Here is a 20,258-nt window from a genome sequence, read left to right on the forward strand (position 1 = left end):
GTTAGGTATCTATTTACTCAGCGCAACATCATCTTTCACATTGGGATTGGGAAAAATTGGGATCTTTAGTGTTTTTAGTGTTTATTTTTTTATTTTTTTTTTTTTTAATTCACAAAAATGTTTTTTTTTCACCAAAAATTGCGTTTGAAAAATTTCTGCGCAAATACCATGTGACATAAAAAGTTGCAATGACTGCTATTTTATTTCCTAGGGTCTCTGCTAAATATATATATATATATATATATAAAATGTTTGGAGGTTGGGGGTTCTGAGTAATTTTCTAGCAAAAAAAATGATGAGTGCCAGAAATGGCCTGGTATGGAAGTGGATAATAACAATGTATATATTTTTTATAATTATTGTCTTGTACGTTTTTGCGGTACCATGAATGTCCTCAGTGCCTCAACCCAATTTCCCCAATCATATTGAATTTTTAGGATGTAGGTACAACTTTAGTGTATTTGAATATATGTAGCACATACTATTTACTACAGCTGACATTTGAACCACCTATCACCCCTTGCAGTGCGGTCACAGCTCCATTGCAAGGGAGAATTTTGACTTTGGATTTTTGGAGTTGGGATTTACAGCCCATTCAGACTGGCGCGATACGACTTTGTGGGGCGACCTGTGAAGTCGCGGTGCACAGCGTGCACCGCGACTTCAGCGCGACTTGCATGGACTTCATATAATTGAAGTCAATGCAAGTTGCCACCAGGTTGCCCCAAAGTAGTACAGGACCCTTTTTCTAAGTCGGAGCGACTTGTGTCGCTCCTATTAGAACGGGTCCTGTACTACTCAATAGCGAGCAAGCGACCGCGACTTGTCAGGCGACCAAGTCGCCTGACAAGTCGCGCTAGTCTGAATGGACTCTTAGCCATTCCCTACTCTATTAAATAAATAAATAAATAAAAAATAAACTTTTAAAGTGTGATGTAGCTCCCCTTCCTTATTCCCAAAAAAGGTGAATACTTCCCAGATCAACCGCCTACATTGTTACTTCTATTAATAGCCATTTATATTTTTGCTTTTACAAAGCACATCCTGGAAATGTCTATTGAAACAAAGTTTTCTTTTATTTCCAAAGAACAATGCCTTGTTATATGTATCTTTATGAGGTCATCTTGGAGCACATGCCACTTGCAAAATTGGCACATTACTCAGCTGCCATCCTTGCTGACCCAGACCAGGATCACATGGGAAAAAAAGATTCCAGCTACTGCAATAAGAATTGCCTAAAAAAAAAAAAATATTTGTCTCTTATATGAAAACTTTCCCCTGCCCCTGTGTTATAACTTCCTCAATCCACTTCAATTTAATAGGATGATTACCTCCTGTCATCTAACATCTGCCCACTGCACCATGTGATGCCATGCCAGCTTCTGTCATTGATTGTCCCTGGGTAGAAATAAACTCTCCAGCTGCCAGCGCTGAGATCAAAGAGCGCCCTCTGCCGCCCTCTAGCGGATAATTGTAAAAATGCAGCTGCTGTTCCAACCTTGACAACTAATCGATTTTATATACAGATGACTGATAAAATCTGCTCGACCAATGCAGGATCTGGGCAGCCACTAACGTCAGGCATTTATTTCATGATACATAACTGCTTGATGATTGACATCACTGACTGGTGAAGGCGGCCAAAATTTTAAGAGCTGGAACAAAGTAATCAGCTCCTGGAGGATCCGGGGCTTTGCAATGAAGGCAGAAAAATAAGATATTTCAAATGCAGATCAATAAAACGAGCTGCGAGATAGAGAGGCAATTAAGGGCCATTTGGTGTTGGATAATATCTGTCTATTAAATATTAACAACATCAGTCCTTTCCAGGCTGGAAACCCAGACAGAGAGATTTACTAAAACTGGAGCACACAGAATAAGGTGCAGCTGTGCACAGCAACCAATCAACTTTTTACTTCAGCTTGATCAATGAAATGAGTTGTAAAGTCTTAAAGTTTTTCACCCTAAAGAGGAAAAACCTTCTTTGCTGCAGGGCCACTCCAACCCCTGCCTAGATCCCCCCTCCCTTTTAGGGGAGGACTAGGCCAGGGGGCAGGGGGGCAATTGCCCCCTGGGCCGCTCTGATGTTGTGTAAAAAGGCTGCACCACTTCTGCCACAGACATGCCTAAATGAGTCCTGGTGAAGAGAAGTTAAAAAGTCCCCGCCACTCACCTACTGTGGCCGGTGGGTAGAGAGTACCTGGAGCGGAGCTTCAGCCTGGAATGGGGGTCAGAAGGAGGCCGGGAAGAGGGAGAGTGGGAGGGGGGCCGAGTCACTGAACCATGGGCCTCTGGATTGTACTTGCCCCCTGGGCTGAAAGTTGCCAGTCAGCCCCTGCCCCCTTTTTCCTTCCAGCTCTGTGCACAGGCTTAGTGGTTCCAGCCGCTGGCTCTCATCTCATTGGACAGATTGACAGCAGCAGGAGCCATTGGCTCCTGCTGCTGTCAATCAAATCCAGTGGTACAGGAGACAGGGGCGGGGTCAAGTCCCACTGCCTGTGTCAATGGACGCTGCAGCAGGACTCAGGAATGCGTCACAGGGGTGCCCCCATAGAAAGCGGCTTTCCATGGGGGCTACTGTTGAGGAGGAGGAGCCAGGAGCGCCCCCTTTAAGCTTTGACAATAAAATCTAGAAGCTGATTGGTTACTATGCACAGCTGCACCAGATTCAGTTTGCACCAGTTTAATTAGTTGCCGCCCTCGCTATAGCCGGAAGATGGCTGCAGCGCGGACCTAAATTGCCAGGAGGGTGTACATTGACATTCTCCCATGCATGAGTGGCCTGCGCACTCCCTGCGGAGCGTGCCCGGCTTGCTCTGTGATCGGCGAGTCCATGAGACTCGCCTGATCACAGATCGGAGTAAGGGGGCGGTCCTGCCCCCTTACTACGTGATCAGCTGTCAGCCAATGACAGCTTATCATGTAAACAGCAGCCGGCAATCAGCTGTTTTTCTCCTCACACTATCAATATGAGGAGGAAAAAGAAACGATTGGCTGCTGTCAGAGGGACATCAGTCCCGAAGAGGAAAGGAAATATTTGTGCCCCCAGCGCCACCTACCAGTACCCACCAGTGTCATCTGACACCTATCAGTGCTCACCAGTGCCACCTATCAGTGCCACCTATCAGTGCCAATCAGTGCCCCATCATAAGTGTCACCTACCAGTGCCTATCATTGCTCATAAGTGCCACCTATTAGTGCCCATCAGTGCCCTTGAGTGCCACCTATTAGTGCCCTTCAGCGCCACCTACCAGTGCCCTTCAGTGCCGCCCATCAGTGCCACCTATCAGTGCTGCCTTATTAGTGCCACCTTATCAGTGCCCATCAGTATCGCCTATCAGTGCCCACCAGTGCAGCCTATCAGTGCCCATCAGTGCAGCTTACCAGTGCCTATCAGGGCCTATCAGTGCTGCCTCATCAGCACACATCAATGAAGGAGAAAAATTACCTGTTTGCGAGATTTTATAACAAACTATAAAAACTTTTTTTTTTTTTTCAAAATTTTCGGTCATTTTTTGCTTGTTTAGCAAAAAATAAAAACCCAAGTAGTGATTAAATACCACCAAAAGAAAGCTCTGTTTGTTTGAAAAAAAATTATAAAAATGTCATTTGGGTACAGTTTTGCATGTCCGTGCAATTGTCATTTAAAGTGCGACAGCGCTAAAAGCCGAAAATTGGCCTGGGCAGGAAGGGGTTTTAAGTGCCCAGTAGGCAAGTGGTTAAGAAAATCTCTCCCAAAGCAACTTTACACAATTGATTTTGTATTCACCAATATGGATTTGCCTATCTATATATTACAGGAAATAAAATGGCATCCTCTGCAATAGATTATAACATCATTGTGCAGCTTTATTAACTTATCAGTTTTCAAAGCACTTTACAGATGACATTTGTTTTACAGCTGAACTCCTAGATCAGTAAATGTTGCCTATATACAAGAGTCGTATATATTCCTCCCTTAATGTTGGTGTGCGTTGTGTATTTCTTCCAGATCTGTGCAGTAATCCAATGTGAGACTTTATCTCTGTGTAGGAGCTTCTTGTAATGAAGACCGCTCACTGCTGCTCTCTCTCCTTGTGCAGGATGGCTGGTCTTGTCTCCGCCCACTCCTGTAGTTTTCTACAGGCAGTCTGTAGTGGGTGGGGCCTGCTGGGTCCCTCCCACAGCATAGGTTATGCACAGCATATTGATGATGTCACCACTTTTGCTTTTACAAGGTAATTTTAAGGTGATTAAAGGCATTTGGTGCACACAAAGTGGATTTCTATCCTTTATGGCTATCAAAGTGGTTCTGAAGCCTAAACATTTTTTACCATAATGCACTCCTTAGAATTAGGGGGAGAAATAGTATCCCAGTGTTTGTGTCAGTGGGAGGAATAGTGCCCAATTGGTGTCAATGAGAGGAATAATGACCGATTGTTTGTCTCAGTGGCTGGAGTTATACCCCATTGTTGGTGTCAGTGGCTGGAATTATACCCCATTGTTGGTGTCAATGGCTGGAATTATACCCCATTGTTGGTGTCAGTGGCCGGAATTACACCCCATTGTTTGTGTCAGTGGTTGTAATTATAGCCCATTGTTGGTGTCAGTGGCTGGAATTATACCCCATTGTTGGTGTCAGTGGCCGGAATTATACCCCATTGTTTGTGTCAGTGGCCGGAATTATACCCCATTGTTGATACCAGTGGCTGGAATTATACCCCATTGTTGATGCCAGTGGCTGGAATTATACCCCATTGTTGGTGTCAGTGGCTGGAATTATACCCCATTGTTGGTGTCAGTGGCTGGAATTATACCCCATTGTTGACACCAGTGGCTGAAATTATACCCCATTGTTGATGCCAGTGGCTGGAATTATACCCTATTGTTGGTATCAGTGGCTGGAATTATACCCCATTGTTGGTATCAGTGGCTGGAATTATACCCCATTGTTGGTGTCAGTGGCTGGAATTATACCCCATTGTTGATACCAGTGGCTGGAATTATACCCCATTGTTGATGCCAGTGGCTGGAATTATACCCCATTATTGATGCCAGTGGCTGGAATTATACCCCATTGTTGGTGTCAGTGGCTGGAATTATACCCCATCGTTGGTGTCAGTAGCTGGAATTATACCCCATTGTTGATGCCAGTGGCTGGAATTATACCCCATTGTTGATGCCAGTGGCTGGAATTATACCCCATTGTTGGTATCAGTGGCTGGAATTATACCCCATTGTTGGTGTCAGTGGCTGGAATTATACCCCATTGTTGATACCAGTGGCTGGAATTATACCCCATTGTTGACACCAGTGGCTGAAATTATACCCCATTGTTGATGCCAGTGGCTGGAATTATACCCCATTGTTGACACCAGTGGCTGAAATTATACCCTATTGTGGTGTCAGTGGCTGGAATTATACCCCATTGTTGGTGTCAGTGGCTGGAATTATACACACTATTGGTGTCAGTGGCTGGAATTATACCCCATTATTGGTGTCAGTGCCTGGAATTATACCCCATTGTTGGTGTCAGTGGCTGGAATTATACCCCATTGTTGATATCAGTGGCTGGAATTATACCCCATTGTTGGTGTCAGTGGCAGGAATATTAGCTCAAAGGGCCAGATAAAGGCAAGCAAAGGACCATATCCATCAATTTGCAGACCACTGGTCTGGCTTATTCCACTGCTGACTTCTTGCCTTTATTTCATTTGTTCTTAGCAAAGAGTTTACACCTTGCTGGCGTTTGATACAGCAAGGAGTGTGCAGGCTTCTTATATCATTCTGTACATATTATTGTTTATTGCACATAAATGTACCTTACACTTGCTTTGTGTGTTATAAGGTGTTATTTAAAGCAGCACTTAACCAATGTCTAAGCTTCCTCTGGATTTACCTGTACCTATAGAAAACTGTACATGACACATAAATATAATCCATCAATACCCTTGTGGGATACAATGTAAAATCCTGTAGCTATTATCTGTCAAATGTACAGACTCCTACACATATCCTACTTACCAAGGCTAACAGATGAAGGCTGCAGTTGACAATACACAACAAAAAACTGATATGGACAGAAAATTATGAAAAATATATATTAATAATGGGATCAGTTATGGAAGATTACATTCACTATATGGTACTTGTAGATCATTGAACCCATTGAATAGTTTCATATATATAAGAGCTCTCTCTGATTGAAGTCTCTACATGATGTGGAAATAATTATCTACAGTTCTTCCATAATCTTGTACAATGTATATAGAAACTATACAGTGGGTTGCAAGATCTATAAGCACAAATCATTATTTTACAATATATAAGACATAATATAGACGAATATAGATGAAATATCTAAGGATATGATGGTACAATGTATATGATCTTCAATACTGTGGATGCAATGATCTATAATGAGGAAGCAGTTATGCTACATTGTGTATGATATAATATAATGTAATGCTGTAAGACTATATGTCAGGTAGAGTGTGTATGGTGCACAGATGCCTCTGTAGTGCCTCTGTGCTGATGAGAATATGTTATATTGGTGGTGTTTTAAAAGAAAGTCTAATCTCAGACTTGCATAAGCAATGGCAGCTATAATCCTCTCAGATGGGTAATTGCAGGTGCACAGCACATTGCTACCTGTGTACAGCGACATAATTATAGCACTTTTGATCTCCTTCAGCTAGATGGGAACTCAGTGTTAGTAATGTGATGTAGAATGCATAGGCTGTAGAGGTGTTCAGACCTTCTACAGATATACACAGTATTGCTGTGTAGGTGCCCTGATCTCCCCTATATAGCCCTGGCAGTAGATGCTGGGATTTATAGTGAATTTGGCACCCATCAGATGGATAGCAGATTCAGTATCACACAGTCTGTATGTCTTGTGGCTGCTGGGGTTATTGAAAGAGGACAGAATTCCAAGTTCAGTGACTAATCTGTATTGGATCCACAGTATTCTCCTCTATGAAGTGTCTGGCAGTGCATGTTGTACAGTAGCTGGGACAGTCAGGTACTGCTTGTGTTCTGCAGCAGATGTTATCCTCTGATGAACAGAATCCCAGGTTCCCTGTCTAGTATTACACTGCTCAGCTCAGTCTGTTATGTGGACCTTGTACTGTGTCCTGTGACAGCCAGGCAGTGAATTCTCCCTGCAGTGAATGTCATCTACACAAGGATATATACAAGGCACAGTCTATAGAAGGATGTAGTGCTGATGTGATCTGCAGGTATATAGAATACTCTGCACAGTGTATAGTATAATTTATGAGCTAGGTGACTTGCAGATATATAGAATCCCATGCACATTGTATATTTTATATTTACTCTGTGATCTACAGATGTATAAAATTCAATAATCAGTGCACAATGTATTGCATTTTCTCAGGGATCTGCAGATATATAGAATCCCATGTACAGAGTATATTATAATGTATCTGTGATCTGCAGATATATAGAATCCCATGTACAGTGTATATTATAATGTATCTGTGATCTGCAGATATATAGAATCCCATGTACAGAATATATTATAATGTATCTGTGATCTGCAGATATATAGAATCCCATGTACAGAGTATATTATAATGTATCGGTGATCTGCAGATATATAGAATCCCATGTACAGAGTATATTATAATGTATCTGTGATCTGCAGATATATAGAATCCCATGTACAGAGTATTATAATGTACCTGTGATCTGCAGGTATATAGAATCCCATGTACAGAGTATATTATAATGTATTTGTGATCTGCAGATATATAGAATCCCATGTACAGAGTATATTATAATGTATCTGTGTTCTGCAGATATATAGAATCCCATGTACAGTGTATAATATAATATAATGTATCTGTGATCTGCAGATATATAGAATCCCATGTACAGTGTTATAATGTATTGGATTTGTGATCTGCAGATATATAGAATCCCATGTACAGTGTATAATATAATGTATTGGATCTGTGATCTGCAGATATATAGAATCCCATGTACAGTGTATAATATAATGTATTGGATCTGTGATCTGCAGATATATAGAATCCCATGTACAGTGTATAATATAATGTATTGGATCTGTGATCTGCAGATGTATGGAATCCCATGCGCAGTGATTGTATTGGCTGGCTCTGCGATCTGCAGATGCACAGAATGTGTAATATAATGTATAGGCTCTGTCATCTGCAGGTGTAAGAATCCAATGCATAGTGCATAATGTATTGCATTAGCTCAGGGATCTGCAGATACATGGAATCCCATGTACAGATATAATATATTGGTTCAGTGATCTGTAGATGTATGGGATCTAATGCACAATATATATGTATTGCATCTGTGGTCTGTAGCTGTATTGAATCCCATGCACTGTATATTTTATAATGTATTGGATCTGTTGTCTGCAGATGTAAGGGACCCTATGCACAGTGATTGTATGTCCTGGCTGGCTCCGCGATCTTCAAATGCATAGAATCCCATGCAGTGGAATCCCATGCACAGTGCATATTATAATGTATGGACTCTGCAATCTGTAAATGTATGGAATCCCATACACAGTGTATAAAATAATGTATGGACTCTGCGATCTGTAAATGTATGGAATCCCATGCACAGTGCATATTATAATGTATGGACTCTGCGATCTGTAAATGTATGGAATCCCATGCACAGTGTATATTATAATGTATGGACTCTGCGATCTGTAAATGTATGGAATCCCATGCACAGTGCATATTATAATGTATGGACTCTGCGATCTGTAAATGTATGGAATCCCATGCACAATGTATAATATAATGTATGGGCTCTGCAATCTGTAAATGTATGGAATCCCATGCACAGGGCATATTATAATGTATGGGCTCTGCAATCTGTAAATGTATGGAATCCCATGCACAATGCATATTATAATGTTTTGGTCTTTTTGCAAGAAAGTCTAATCTCAGATGTGTGGAACTTCATGCACGGTATATAATGTAATGTATGGGCTGTGATCAGTACATTTCTAGAATGCACAGTGTATAATATAATGTATTGGTTGGTTCTGTGATCTGCAGATGTATGGGATCAAAGGCATAGTGTATAATATAATGTGTTGAGTCTGTGATCGGCAGATGTATGGAATTCTATTCACAGTGTATAATATAATGTGTTGTTGATTCTGTAACCTGCAGATTTATGGGATCTCATGCACAGTGTATAATGTGTTGGTTCTGTAATCTGCAGATTTATGGGATTTAATGCACAGTGTATAATATAACGTGTTGGATCTGTGATCTGCAGATGTATTTGATCTCATGCACAATGTATAATGTGTTGGTTCTGTCATTGTGGTCTGCAGATGTATGTGATTGTATAGTGTATAATATAATGTGTTGGATCTGTGATCTGCAGATGTATGGAATCCCATCTCACCTCATATGGTGTCCAATGCACAGAGTATAAGTGTGTGAATGGATGGGATCCTATGCACAGAGTATAGGTGGGTGGATGTATGGGATCCTATGCACAGAGTATAGGTGTGTGGATGTATGGGATCCTATGCACAGAGTATAAGTGTGTGGATGTAGGGGATCCTATGCACAGAGTATAAGTGTGTGGATACATGGGATCCTATGCACAGAGTATAGGTGTGTGGATACATGGGATCCTTTGCACAGAGTATAAGTGTGTGGATGTAGGGGATCCTATGCACAGAGTATATGTGTGTGGATGTATGGGATCCTATCATGCACAGAGTATAAGTGTGTGGCTGTATGGGATCCTATGCACAGAGTATAGGTGTGTGGATACATGGGATCCGTTGCACAGAGTATAAGTGTGTGGATGTAGGGGATCCTATGCACAGAGTATATGTGTGTGGATGTATGGGATCCTATCATGCACAGAGTATATGTGTGTGGCTGTATGGGATCCTATGCACAGAGTATAAGTGTGTGGATGTATGGGATCCTTTGCACGGAGTATAAGTGTGGATATATGGGGTCCTATGCACAGAGTATAGGTGTGTGGATATATGGGATCCTATGCACAGAGTATAAGTGTGTGGATATATAGGGTCCTATGCACACAGTATAAGTGTGTGGCTGTATGGGATCCTATGCTATGCACAGAGTATAGGTGTGTGAATATATGGGATCCTATGCACAGAGTATAGGTGTGTGGATGTATTAGATCCTAAGCACAGAGTATAAGTGTGTGGATGTATTAGATCCTATGCACAGAGTATAGGTGTGTGGCTGTATGGGATCCTATGCACAGAGTATAGGTGTGTGGATGTATGGGATCCTATGCACAGAGTATAGGTGTGTGGATGTATGGGATCCTATGCACAGAGTATAGGTGTGTGGATGTATGGGATCCTATGCACAGAGTATAAGTGTGTGGCTGTATGAGATCCTATGCACACAGTATAGGTGTGTGGATGTATGGGATCCTATGCACAGAGTATAGGTGTGTGGATATATGGGATCCTATGCACAGACTATAGGTATGTGGATATATGGGATCCTATGCACAGAGTATAAGTGTGTGGCTGTATGGGATCCTATGCACAGAGTATAGGTGTGTGGATGTATGGGATCCTATGCACAGAGTATAGGTGTGTGGATGTATGGGATCCTATGCACAGAGTATAGGTGTGTGGCTGTATGGGATCCTATGCACACAGTATAGGTGTGTGGATGTATGGGATCCTATGCACAGAGTATAGGTGTGTGAATATATGGGATCCTATGCACAGAGTATAAGTGTGTGGCTGTATGGGATCCTATGCACAGAGTATAGGTGTGTGGATGTATGGGATTCTATGCACAGAGTATAAGTGTGTGGATATATGGGATTCTATGCACAGAGTATAAGTGTGTGAATATATGGGATCCTATGCACAGAGTATAGGTGTGTGGCTGTATGGGATCCTATGCACAGAGTATAAGTGTATGGATGTATGGGGATCCTATGCACAAAGTATAGGTGTGTGGATATATGGGATCCTATGCACAGAGTATAGGTGTGTGGATATATGGGATCCTATGCACAGAGTATAGGAGTGTGGGTATATGAGATCCTATGCACAGAGTATAAGTGTGTGGATATATGGGATCCTATGCACAGAGTATAGGTGTGTGGATATATGGGATCCTATGCACAGAGTATAGGAGTGTGGGTACATGAGATCCTATGCACAGAGTATAAGTGTGTGAATATATGGGATCCTATGCACAGAGTATAGGTGTGTGGATGTATGGGATCCTATGCACAGAGTATAAGTGTGTGGATATATGGGATCCTATGCACAGAGTATAGGTGTGTGGATATATGGGATCCTATGCACAGAGTATATTCTAATGCCATGGTGTCCTATATGATGACATAATGTCAGGTATGGTGTATAGTCATCTATGTGATATGCATAGTCCAGGATCCAGGTAGAAGAGTGTATAGCTCCTTGCAGCTCTCTCACGTACACACACAACTGTCACTCCTCAGCAATCCCTCTCCTCTGCTCAGCACTTCTGCAGAAGTCGGAGCTGTGCCTGCACTGTGACGTATCACAGTGGGCGTGTCTGAGCGCTCCATAAAAGTCGGTGCTGGCTCTGCATGCAGCCAGAAGAGCTCTTGTAGGTTTCTAGGATTGTTCCATATGCAGCTCAGTCACAGCACTACCCGCACAGTCAGAGGAAAGCTGACAACCATGATCAAGAAGATGTGCCCCAATGAGACCGAGCTGAACATCCCAGCCAAGAACTGCTACCGCATGGTCATCCTTGGCTCCTCCAAGGTGGGCAAAACCTCCATTGTCAGCCGCTTCCTGAGCGGCCGCTTCGAGGAGCAATACACCCCGACAATAGAGGACTTCCACCGAAAGTTCTACAGCATCAGGGGAGAGGTCTACCAACTGGACATACTGGACACTTCTGGCAACCACCCCTTCCCTGCCATGAGAAGGCTCTCCATCCTAACTGGTAGGTACCTTTCTCCTGGATCACCACTTACCTATTTACAGTAGATAGTTGGAGAATTGCGAAGCTCAATCTGCATGGGTATAGAGGGCATATGGGCAAAGATTAAACCTTAAAACCTTTGCAGCCTACTAAGATTGTCATATGCCCAATCTTTCTATTGGAAGCCCCTTGGTTGGAGTCTTAGTTGTCTTCAACTTTTGCATGAAGTCCCAGTGCAACCTTACATGAGCACCTAAACAATTTTATTGCCCTGGTAGGGACAGCTGCTATAAAACTGTTGGGTTTGCATGCAACTTTAAATTAGGCATTGCCTATACAGGATTGTAGGTCTTGTCAATGGGGTGAGTGCAATATTAAACCATGAGCTGGCTAAAGTCTGAGGGTTCTCTTTGATCCAGAACATGGTATGTCTAGTGTCTAGTAGTAGTAACATGCAACTGGACTTGTTTTGCAACCTTAAAGACTTTTCATAGCTTACTAAGCCACTTCTATGTCTGCAAAGGTTCTCCTTTATTCAGATCATGGAATATAATAGTAGTTAGTAACATGCAACTGGACTTGTTTTGCAACCTTAAAGACTTTTCATAGCTTACTAAGCCACTTCTATGTCTGCAAAGGTTCTCCTTTATTCAGATCATGGAATATAATAGTAGTTAGTAACATGCAACTGGACTTGTTTTGCAACCTTAAAGGCTTTTCATAGCTTAATAAGATCATGGTATATAATAGTAGTTAGTCACATTCAACTGGGCATGTCCGGTAATGCTCAAGATATTTTGAAGCTTACTAAGATACTGGAAGAAAAGTCTTGTTAAGCTACGAAAGGTCATCAATATTACAGAACAAGTCTAGTTGACTGTGACTTACTACTAGTGAGATGGTAGTCGTACTAATGGGCTGGTTGAGAAACAGTATCTCCTACATTGCTAGACTTAAAAAGCTGTCTTGCGTTGTAATAAAAATAAAAAGTTGGCTTGTATACTAACCTGCTTCTTCTTTTCTTCAGGTGATGTCTTTATCTTGGTATTTAGTCTGGACAATCGTGACTCCTTCGAGGAGGTCCAGCGTCTGAAGCAGCAGATCATAGAGACCAAGTCTTGCTTGAAGAACAAGACCAAGGAAAACTTTGAAGTCCCCCTGGTGATTTGTGGCAACAAGGGAGACAGAGACTTCTACCGAGAGGTCCAACCCAAAGAGATTGAACAGTTGGTTGGAACGGACAGTAACTGCTCCTACTTTGAGGTCTCAGCCAAGAAGAACTCTAGATTGGATGAGATGTTCCAAGCTTTATTCACCATGGCCAAGCTACCCAGCGAGATGAGTCCAGATCTCCACCGCAAGGTCTCCGTCCAGTATTGCGAGATCTTGCACAAAAAGACCCTCAAAGGAAAAAAGGTGAAGGAGGACGGAGATGCCTTTGGGGTGGTGGCCCCTTTTGCCCGCCGACCCAGCATCCACAGTGACTTAATGTACATTAGGGAGAAAGCTATCGGAGGTGGACAGAGCAAAGACAAAGAGAGATGTGTTATTAGCTAGGGGTCAACATGTCTATAGCCGCCGAGGCTTTATAAATATATACATAGTTCGACAACACAAAAGTTCAAGGTGTTTTGAAGAAGCCAAGTCGAAGGAGGCATGTCCGTCGTGGGGATCACATGCCCACCATGCCTTCTGCCGGGTAGTCGGGGCACCAAGGCTGTTGTGGAAAGCCAAGGTCAGCCTTGGGGGAACTGATGATTTTTTTTTTTCGGGCAGCATTACATCCAGTCTGTCTAAACGTAAGAACTGAGAAGGAGCAAACAGCAAGTTGTATGTTGACTTTATGTAAAAAAAAAAGTTAAAGATAAAATACTCAGCGGAGTAATGACCGCCCTCCCCTGTGGGTTTACCATCTGGACTGAGTAACGGGGAGACCTAGGACAATATCTGATCTCTGTAGACTTTACGAGGACTGAAAAGTGACTTTGTTTACACAGTGCCCTGGGCACATTTCTCGGAGTATTGTAAATGGAACTGAACAAAACCATTTTGTTTATAGTACATCAGACATTTCATTGTCATGTCATACAGCTATATTTTTTTACAGAATAATAAAAAATTTAAATTCACTCTCGTATGTCTGCTTTCTCGATTCCTACAAAAGGTGGTGATGCAAAAACAAAAATGGGTATATGATGTTTAGGTGACCGTGGCTTGTGTGGCTGTTGCACTAGAAGTCCCAGCATGCATTGGGAGTACTGGAACTTATAGATCGCAAAAGCTAAACAAGCTATGGGCTCCACTTTTACCGTCCTGAATTGTATAGATTATTCTTTGGTGTGCTAAGGTTTTACACCCACATGGCATAGGTGTGCACAGCCTTTTGCATTAGGGTGTGTAGCCCATAGCCCAAACACATATGTGTGTGTGTGTGTGTGTATATATATATACTCAGGGCCGTCTTTATTATTGATTGGACCCTGGCCAAAACCACTTATTAACTATTTAAAGGCAGTGCGGGCTCAAGGGGCAGCTGCTTTGGGCCCTACAACAATGACTGGACCCAGGGCAGCTGCCCCTTTTGCCCTGTGTTAAAGACGTCCTTGTATATACTGATGGTGTCAGTAGAGTAGTGAACAATCTCAATAGGGCAGAAATTGGTGTCAGTAGGCAGGTGGACGGTGTCAGTAGTTTTTATTATTATTTTTTTTTTACAATTAAAATTTTTTTAAAACAACTTTTTAGAAGCTCCAGGCTTTGGTGACATATCAGGGCTCTAAATGGGGAATCTGTGGCACACGGGGTGATTAGGGGGTGCCCAGGCACACGCCTTTGCCACCTGGTAACAATAAATATTAATCAATACACAAAGCAAATCAACAAATGGTGCACAAACTTGTTTCTAGATAATACAAAATTCTCTTGAACAAGGGGTAGCCAACTGTTGTGGAACTACAAGTCCCATGAAGCATTAAAATACCCTGACAGGCACAGGCATGACTTCTAGAGGCAGAAGCATGATGGGACTTGTAGTCTCGCCACAGCTGGAGTGTGTATCCACACACTAGAGCAGGGGTCTTCAAACTATGGCCCTCCTGTTGTTCAGGAACTACAATTCCCATCATCCCTAGTCATGTCTGTGAATGTCAGAGTTTTATAATGTCTCATGGGATGTGTAGTTCTGCAACAGCTGGAGGGCCGTAGTGTAAGGATCCCTGCACTAGAGCATGGGTCTTCAAACTATGGTCCTCCTGTTGTTCAGGAACTACAATTCACATCATGCCTAGTCTTGTCTGTGAATTTTACAATGCCTCATGGGATGTGTAGTTCAACAGCTGGCGGGCCGTGGTTTGAGGATGCCTGCATTAGACTAACAGGTATATTTATAAAGCAGTGAATGAGACATTCACCAATCAATCCCTGCAATTTAAAACACACACACCCTTTAGATTCACTTGCAGTTAATGTTAAGTGAACGTTACATACACTGCTTTATATATACGCGATAATCTTTATATGCCAAAACGTATTATGAATCCTAAATGCAGCATTAAGTCCCCAATCCTTTCCAAAAAAATGCACCGGCTGAAAAACGCATAGATGTGAACGTGTACCATAGGAAACCCTGGTAAATGGACTTGTAGTGCCTAAAAAATGTAAAATGCACAAAAAAACGCATTGATGTGAACGTGTACCATAGGAAACCCTGGTAAATGGACTGTAATGCGTTCCTAAAAAATGGAAAATGCACAAAAAACCACATAGGTGTGAACGTAGGGTTAAACCGCAAATGCCTCCGTCTGATATCGGCTACAAGCATTTATTGAGCGTGCTGCGGCGGGGGCTCACCTGAGTACAAAATTGTACTGGCCCATTATGATTATAATTTAACCCCTTCTTAACAAGAGGGTTTTTTGCAACCATATTGAGCTCCAACTGAGACAACAAAAGGTTAAATCTTGCACCCATCAGCAATTCAAATTTCACATGTTAAGCCCGAAATATTCCTGCAGCCTTCACCTTGTTAAAACTTGTTGCAACATTGAAACAAGCAACTCAGAAAAAATACGTTAGCTAAAGGTAGCTTGACATATGGCGCCACCTGCTGGCCACATGGTGCAACAGCCTCCAGTTTACAAAACTGTCAGTGTCTTCAGAGTTTACAGGTGGCTCAGTGCCATCTTAAAGTGGAGTTCCACCCTATTTTTATACTTACCTCCATCTTCTCGCTCCGGGTCACCTGAAAAAGAAATGGATAATCGCATATTTTTTTTTTTTTTACTTACCTCGTAGCGAAGAAAATATACTTACCTTACTTCCTTCTTCCTCCTTCCTCGGCCGTGGCCCGTCGTCACTTCCTGGCTCTGCAATGATTCCTGGGAGCTGGACGTCATAGCTCCCAGGAATCATTGCGCCTGCACCGGCCCCGACGTCAGTTCCGGGTCGCGCGCGTCATCCCCTTCTAAACAGCTTCTGGGCATGCCCAGAAGCTGTGGAGGGATGACGTGCGCGACCCGGAAGTGACGTCGGGGCCGGCGCAGAGCATCGTGGGACCAAAGAAGGCAGAAGAAGACGCCGAAGAGGACGCGCTGGCTTCAAGCTGCCCACATCTGAGATGGCAGCGCTGGACAAGACGTTTGCAAGGTAAGTATTTGTCCTAACAGGTAAGTGCAACCCGGGACAGATCAGAGGCTAGCCATTGTGGAATGCACTAGCCCTGACTGTCCCGGGGGTATTAAAAAAAAAAAAAAAAATCCAGGGTGGAACTCCGCTTTAAGAGCATTAAAGGGCCCCCGGCAATGCAGTGCCCTGGGGCCCGGCCTACACAATCACCCATGAGAATAAAAATGCAAATTATCAATAAGGCGATATTTATTGGTACAGCAGTGCCCAGGCTAATGACAGCTTCCAAGTTCGGTGGCTGGGTCCGGTGACCACACACACGGACGGGAGTCAGACCCGACTGTCCTGTGTGTGCCTGTTCCTGTGGAGGCGGACAGACATTCCTGCAGGTGTGGGCTCCCCTTCCACTGCCCAAGTGGCCTGACAGCAGAGCAGGGCCGACAGGCGCTTGCCATCTGTTAAGACCGGCGGCGGGATGCACACGGGGATCAGGAGTAATGCTTGGCTGGGGCTGGGTAGCTGGGCAGGTGGGGCCCCCCCCCCCCCCCGGTAACTGCCCAGCATGCCCATTCAGTAAGATGGCTGAGGCTTGTAGTTCTCCACCTGTTTTTAAAATGTATGATGGTTTTTTTTACAACCAAGACATTCACTCATAAAATTTCAGCAATTAGATCTGAACATAAAATAAACACTTCATTTGGCTGTTGCCTGACCTTTTGCAGTGTTGCAGAATAGGGTTTTCTCTAACCAGCTGGTATATGATTCCAAGGAGGCTGAAGTATTATAATATTATAAAATAGTGTTGCGCAACTAGTAAAAAATCTTTTTGTTATAAATAGTAATTAAAAATATATATAATAGTGATGAAATCTGTGAATAACTTATACAGTGGATCTTATTTGGAATATATAAATCTCCGTGCTCAAATAAATAGAATAAATACCTATAATACCTCAAATATGTGCAATAAATATTTCATAAAATCAGAAATCCTTGTTCACCCTTAGTGGTGAGTGAATAGTGATACTTAAAACAATATATTAACCACCCCCCCATCCGCGCTACAGCCTATATACGGCTGCAGCGCGGACTTGAATTTTCGGGAGGCCGTTTTTAAACGGCCTCCCAGTGACACGCCCCCAGCGCGCTCCTGCGAGCGCGCTGCGGGGAAAATCTGTGTCGGCCGTGTCCAATCACAGCGGCCATTCACCACGTGATCGGGCCGTCCAATGAGCGATGATCTCATATGTAAACATATGAGATCATCTCTCATCGCCGGCGCTCCTTCCTCACACGGAGCCTGCAGTGTGAGGAAGGAGGGGGAGCCTCACAGCGCCGGGGACACAGGAGAATGTAATCAGGGCACCGATCACCAGTGCCCTGATTACTAAAGGTAAAAATACACACACAGTGCCCCCCCATCAGTGCCCACAGTGCCCGCCATCAGTGCCCACAATCAGTGCCCATAGTGCTGCTAGTCAGTGCCCATCAGTGCCTGCTCATCTAGGCACTGATGAGCACTGACTGGCAGCACTATGGGCACTGAGTGTGGGCACTGATGGTGCTGCCCATCAGTGCCGCTCATCAGTGCCACCCGTCAGTGTCCAGTGCCATCTGCCAGTGCCCATCAGTGCTGCCCGTCAGTGCCGCTTCTCAGTGCCGCCTCTCAGTGCCCAGCAGTGCCACCTGTCAGTGCCCAGCAGTGCCACCTCTCAGTGCTCATCAGTGCCACCTCTCAGTGCCGCCTATCAGTGCCGCCTATCAGTGCTCATCAGTGCGGCATATTTAGTACCTCCTCATCAGTGCCCATAAGTGCCACCTCATCAGTGCCCATAAGTGATACCTCATCAGTGCCCATCAGTGCAGCCTATCAGTGCCCATCAGTGCCGCCTCATCAGCGCACATCAGTGAAGGAGAAACATTTATTTTCAAAATTTACTCGCAGAAAATAAGAAAAACTTTTTTTTTTTTTTCAAAATTTTCTGTCTTTATTCTTTTTTTTTGTAAAAAATAAAAATCGCAGAGGTGATTACATACCACCAAAAGAAAGCTCTATTTGTGTGAAAAAAATGATAAAAATTTCATATGGGTACAGTGTAGCATGACCGCGCAATTGTGAGTCAAAGTATGAGAGCGCTGAAAGCTGAAAATTGGCCTGGATGGGAAGGGTGTTTAAGTGCACAGAAGGCAAGTAGTTAATGATATCAAGTGTACAATATCACCAATAAAAATATTTGTGCAAAAATAGACAATGCACCATATAAAAATGGCAATAAAATTATGTGCAATAAACAAACAGTGTTATCAATAAAAATAAATATATATAGATAACAATTAATAGTGTCCAATAAATTCCGTGATAAAAAAAAGTGCCAATAAATAGTCCACTGTAAAGTGCTCAAGCCACCAGTTGTGTGGCTGTGCTCCCCGAAAACCAAGTGAGTGACAAGGGTGTTACAGCTTTTTCCTAATTGTGCACCCCATTGTGATTGGGCGCTCACCTTGTATATAAAGTAAATACGCTCAACTGCTGACTGCCTGACGGTATCAGGTGATCTCCTCCCATAGACTGGTCAATCTCCTCTTTAGCAATCTCGCGTTAGATATAATTGGATTTAAATGTTAGGCAGGTGCTGGTGATCTAATCCTCATAGACACATGAGAAGTGAAGTGTCTGCGGCAACTTTTTAAAAAATCTACTATACAAAGGTTGCTGGTAGGACGATATACATTTTTTCATTATAATATTATATTATTACTATTATATATATTATAATATATTAAGTATTATATTATCATCAGGATAGGGTGCTTCATTTTGGCTGGTGCTCCTCCCAGCGGTGTCTGCATAGGATTAGTATCATATTTTTGAACCTATAAACACCTTTAGTAGTATGACAGAACGATAGGTTCTTGGAACAATTAGTGTCAAATAATTCTGGCGGGGGAGGGGCTGTTATTAGAAAGACAGCATTATTGCTGGGTCATATACATTTATGGGATCTGTTGGGATGCAGCTTTGCTGATCTTACCACACCCAGACTTGTTTTACCCCTTATAAAAACCTATACACACTACATTGTCAAAAGTATTGGGACACCTGCCTTTACACGCACATGAACTTTAATGGCATCCCAGTCTTAAGCCCCGTACACACGCGTCGAAAATTGGCAGGGAATTTTCGTCCAACGACCGATCTGCCGATTTTCGGCTTGTTAGTATGGTGCTTCCGACAACCGACTCCGGCTTTTCGGCCGAAAAAAATCTGGTGTGCAGGCTATAAAATTTTTGTCTGCCGTCAAAACACGGCCGATTTTCGTGCAGTCAGTACAGATTTCGACAGGGAAAAATCTTATGAGCAAGACTGGGCATGCTCAGAGAAGAAAGAACACAAAGAAAGCAAACCAACACATGACATCACTTCTGAAGTAGAATTTTGTTGGGCGAGAAAATTCGTGTACAGTCTAGAGCACATTCCAACCAACAGACACCACTCTGGACAAAAGACGGACGATCGGTCGGGCCGATAATCGTTGTGTGTGTACGGGGCTTTAGTCTGTAGGGTTCAATATTGAGTCGGCCCACCCTTTGCAGCTATAACATCTTCAACTCTTCTGGGAAGGCTGTCCACAAGGTTTAGGAGTGTGTCTATGGGAATGCTTGACCATTCTTCCAGAAGCGCATTTGTGAGGTCAGGCACTA

General features: G+C 43.1%; 1 protein-coding gene across 1 annotated transcript; it reads left to right on the forward strand.

Annotated features, from left to right (window-relative positions):
* Positions 1-11,602: 11,602 nt before the first annotated feature.
* RASD1 (ras related dexamethasone induced 1) lies at positions 11,603-13,833 on the forward strand. The gene is made up of 2 exons (XM_082260972.1): positions 11,603-11,954; positions 12,961-13,833. Exons 1-2 carry the CDS (start codon positions 11,633-11,635, stop codon positions 13,488-13,490), a joined length of 852 nt encoding a protein of 283 aa, XP_082117098.1. The 5' UTR covers positions 11,603-11,632; the 3' UTR covers positions 13,491-13,833.
* The last annotated feature ends 6,425 nt before the right edge of the window (positions 13,834-20,258 follow it).

The sequence above is a fragment of the Pelophylax lessonae genome (genome assembly GCF_965119305.1).
Source record: "Pelophylax lessonae genome assembly, chromosome: 6".
NCBI classification, from domain to species: Eukaryota; Metazoa; Chordata; class Amphibia; order Anura; family Ranidae; genus Pelophylax; species Pelophylax lessonae.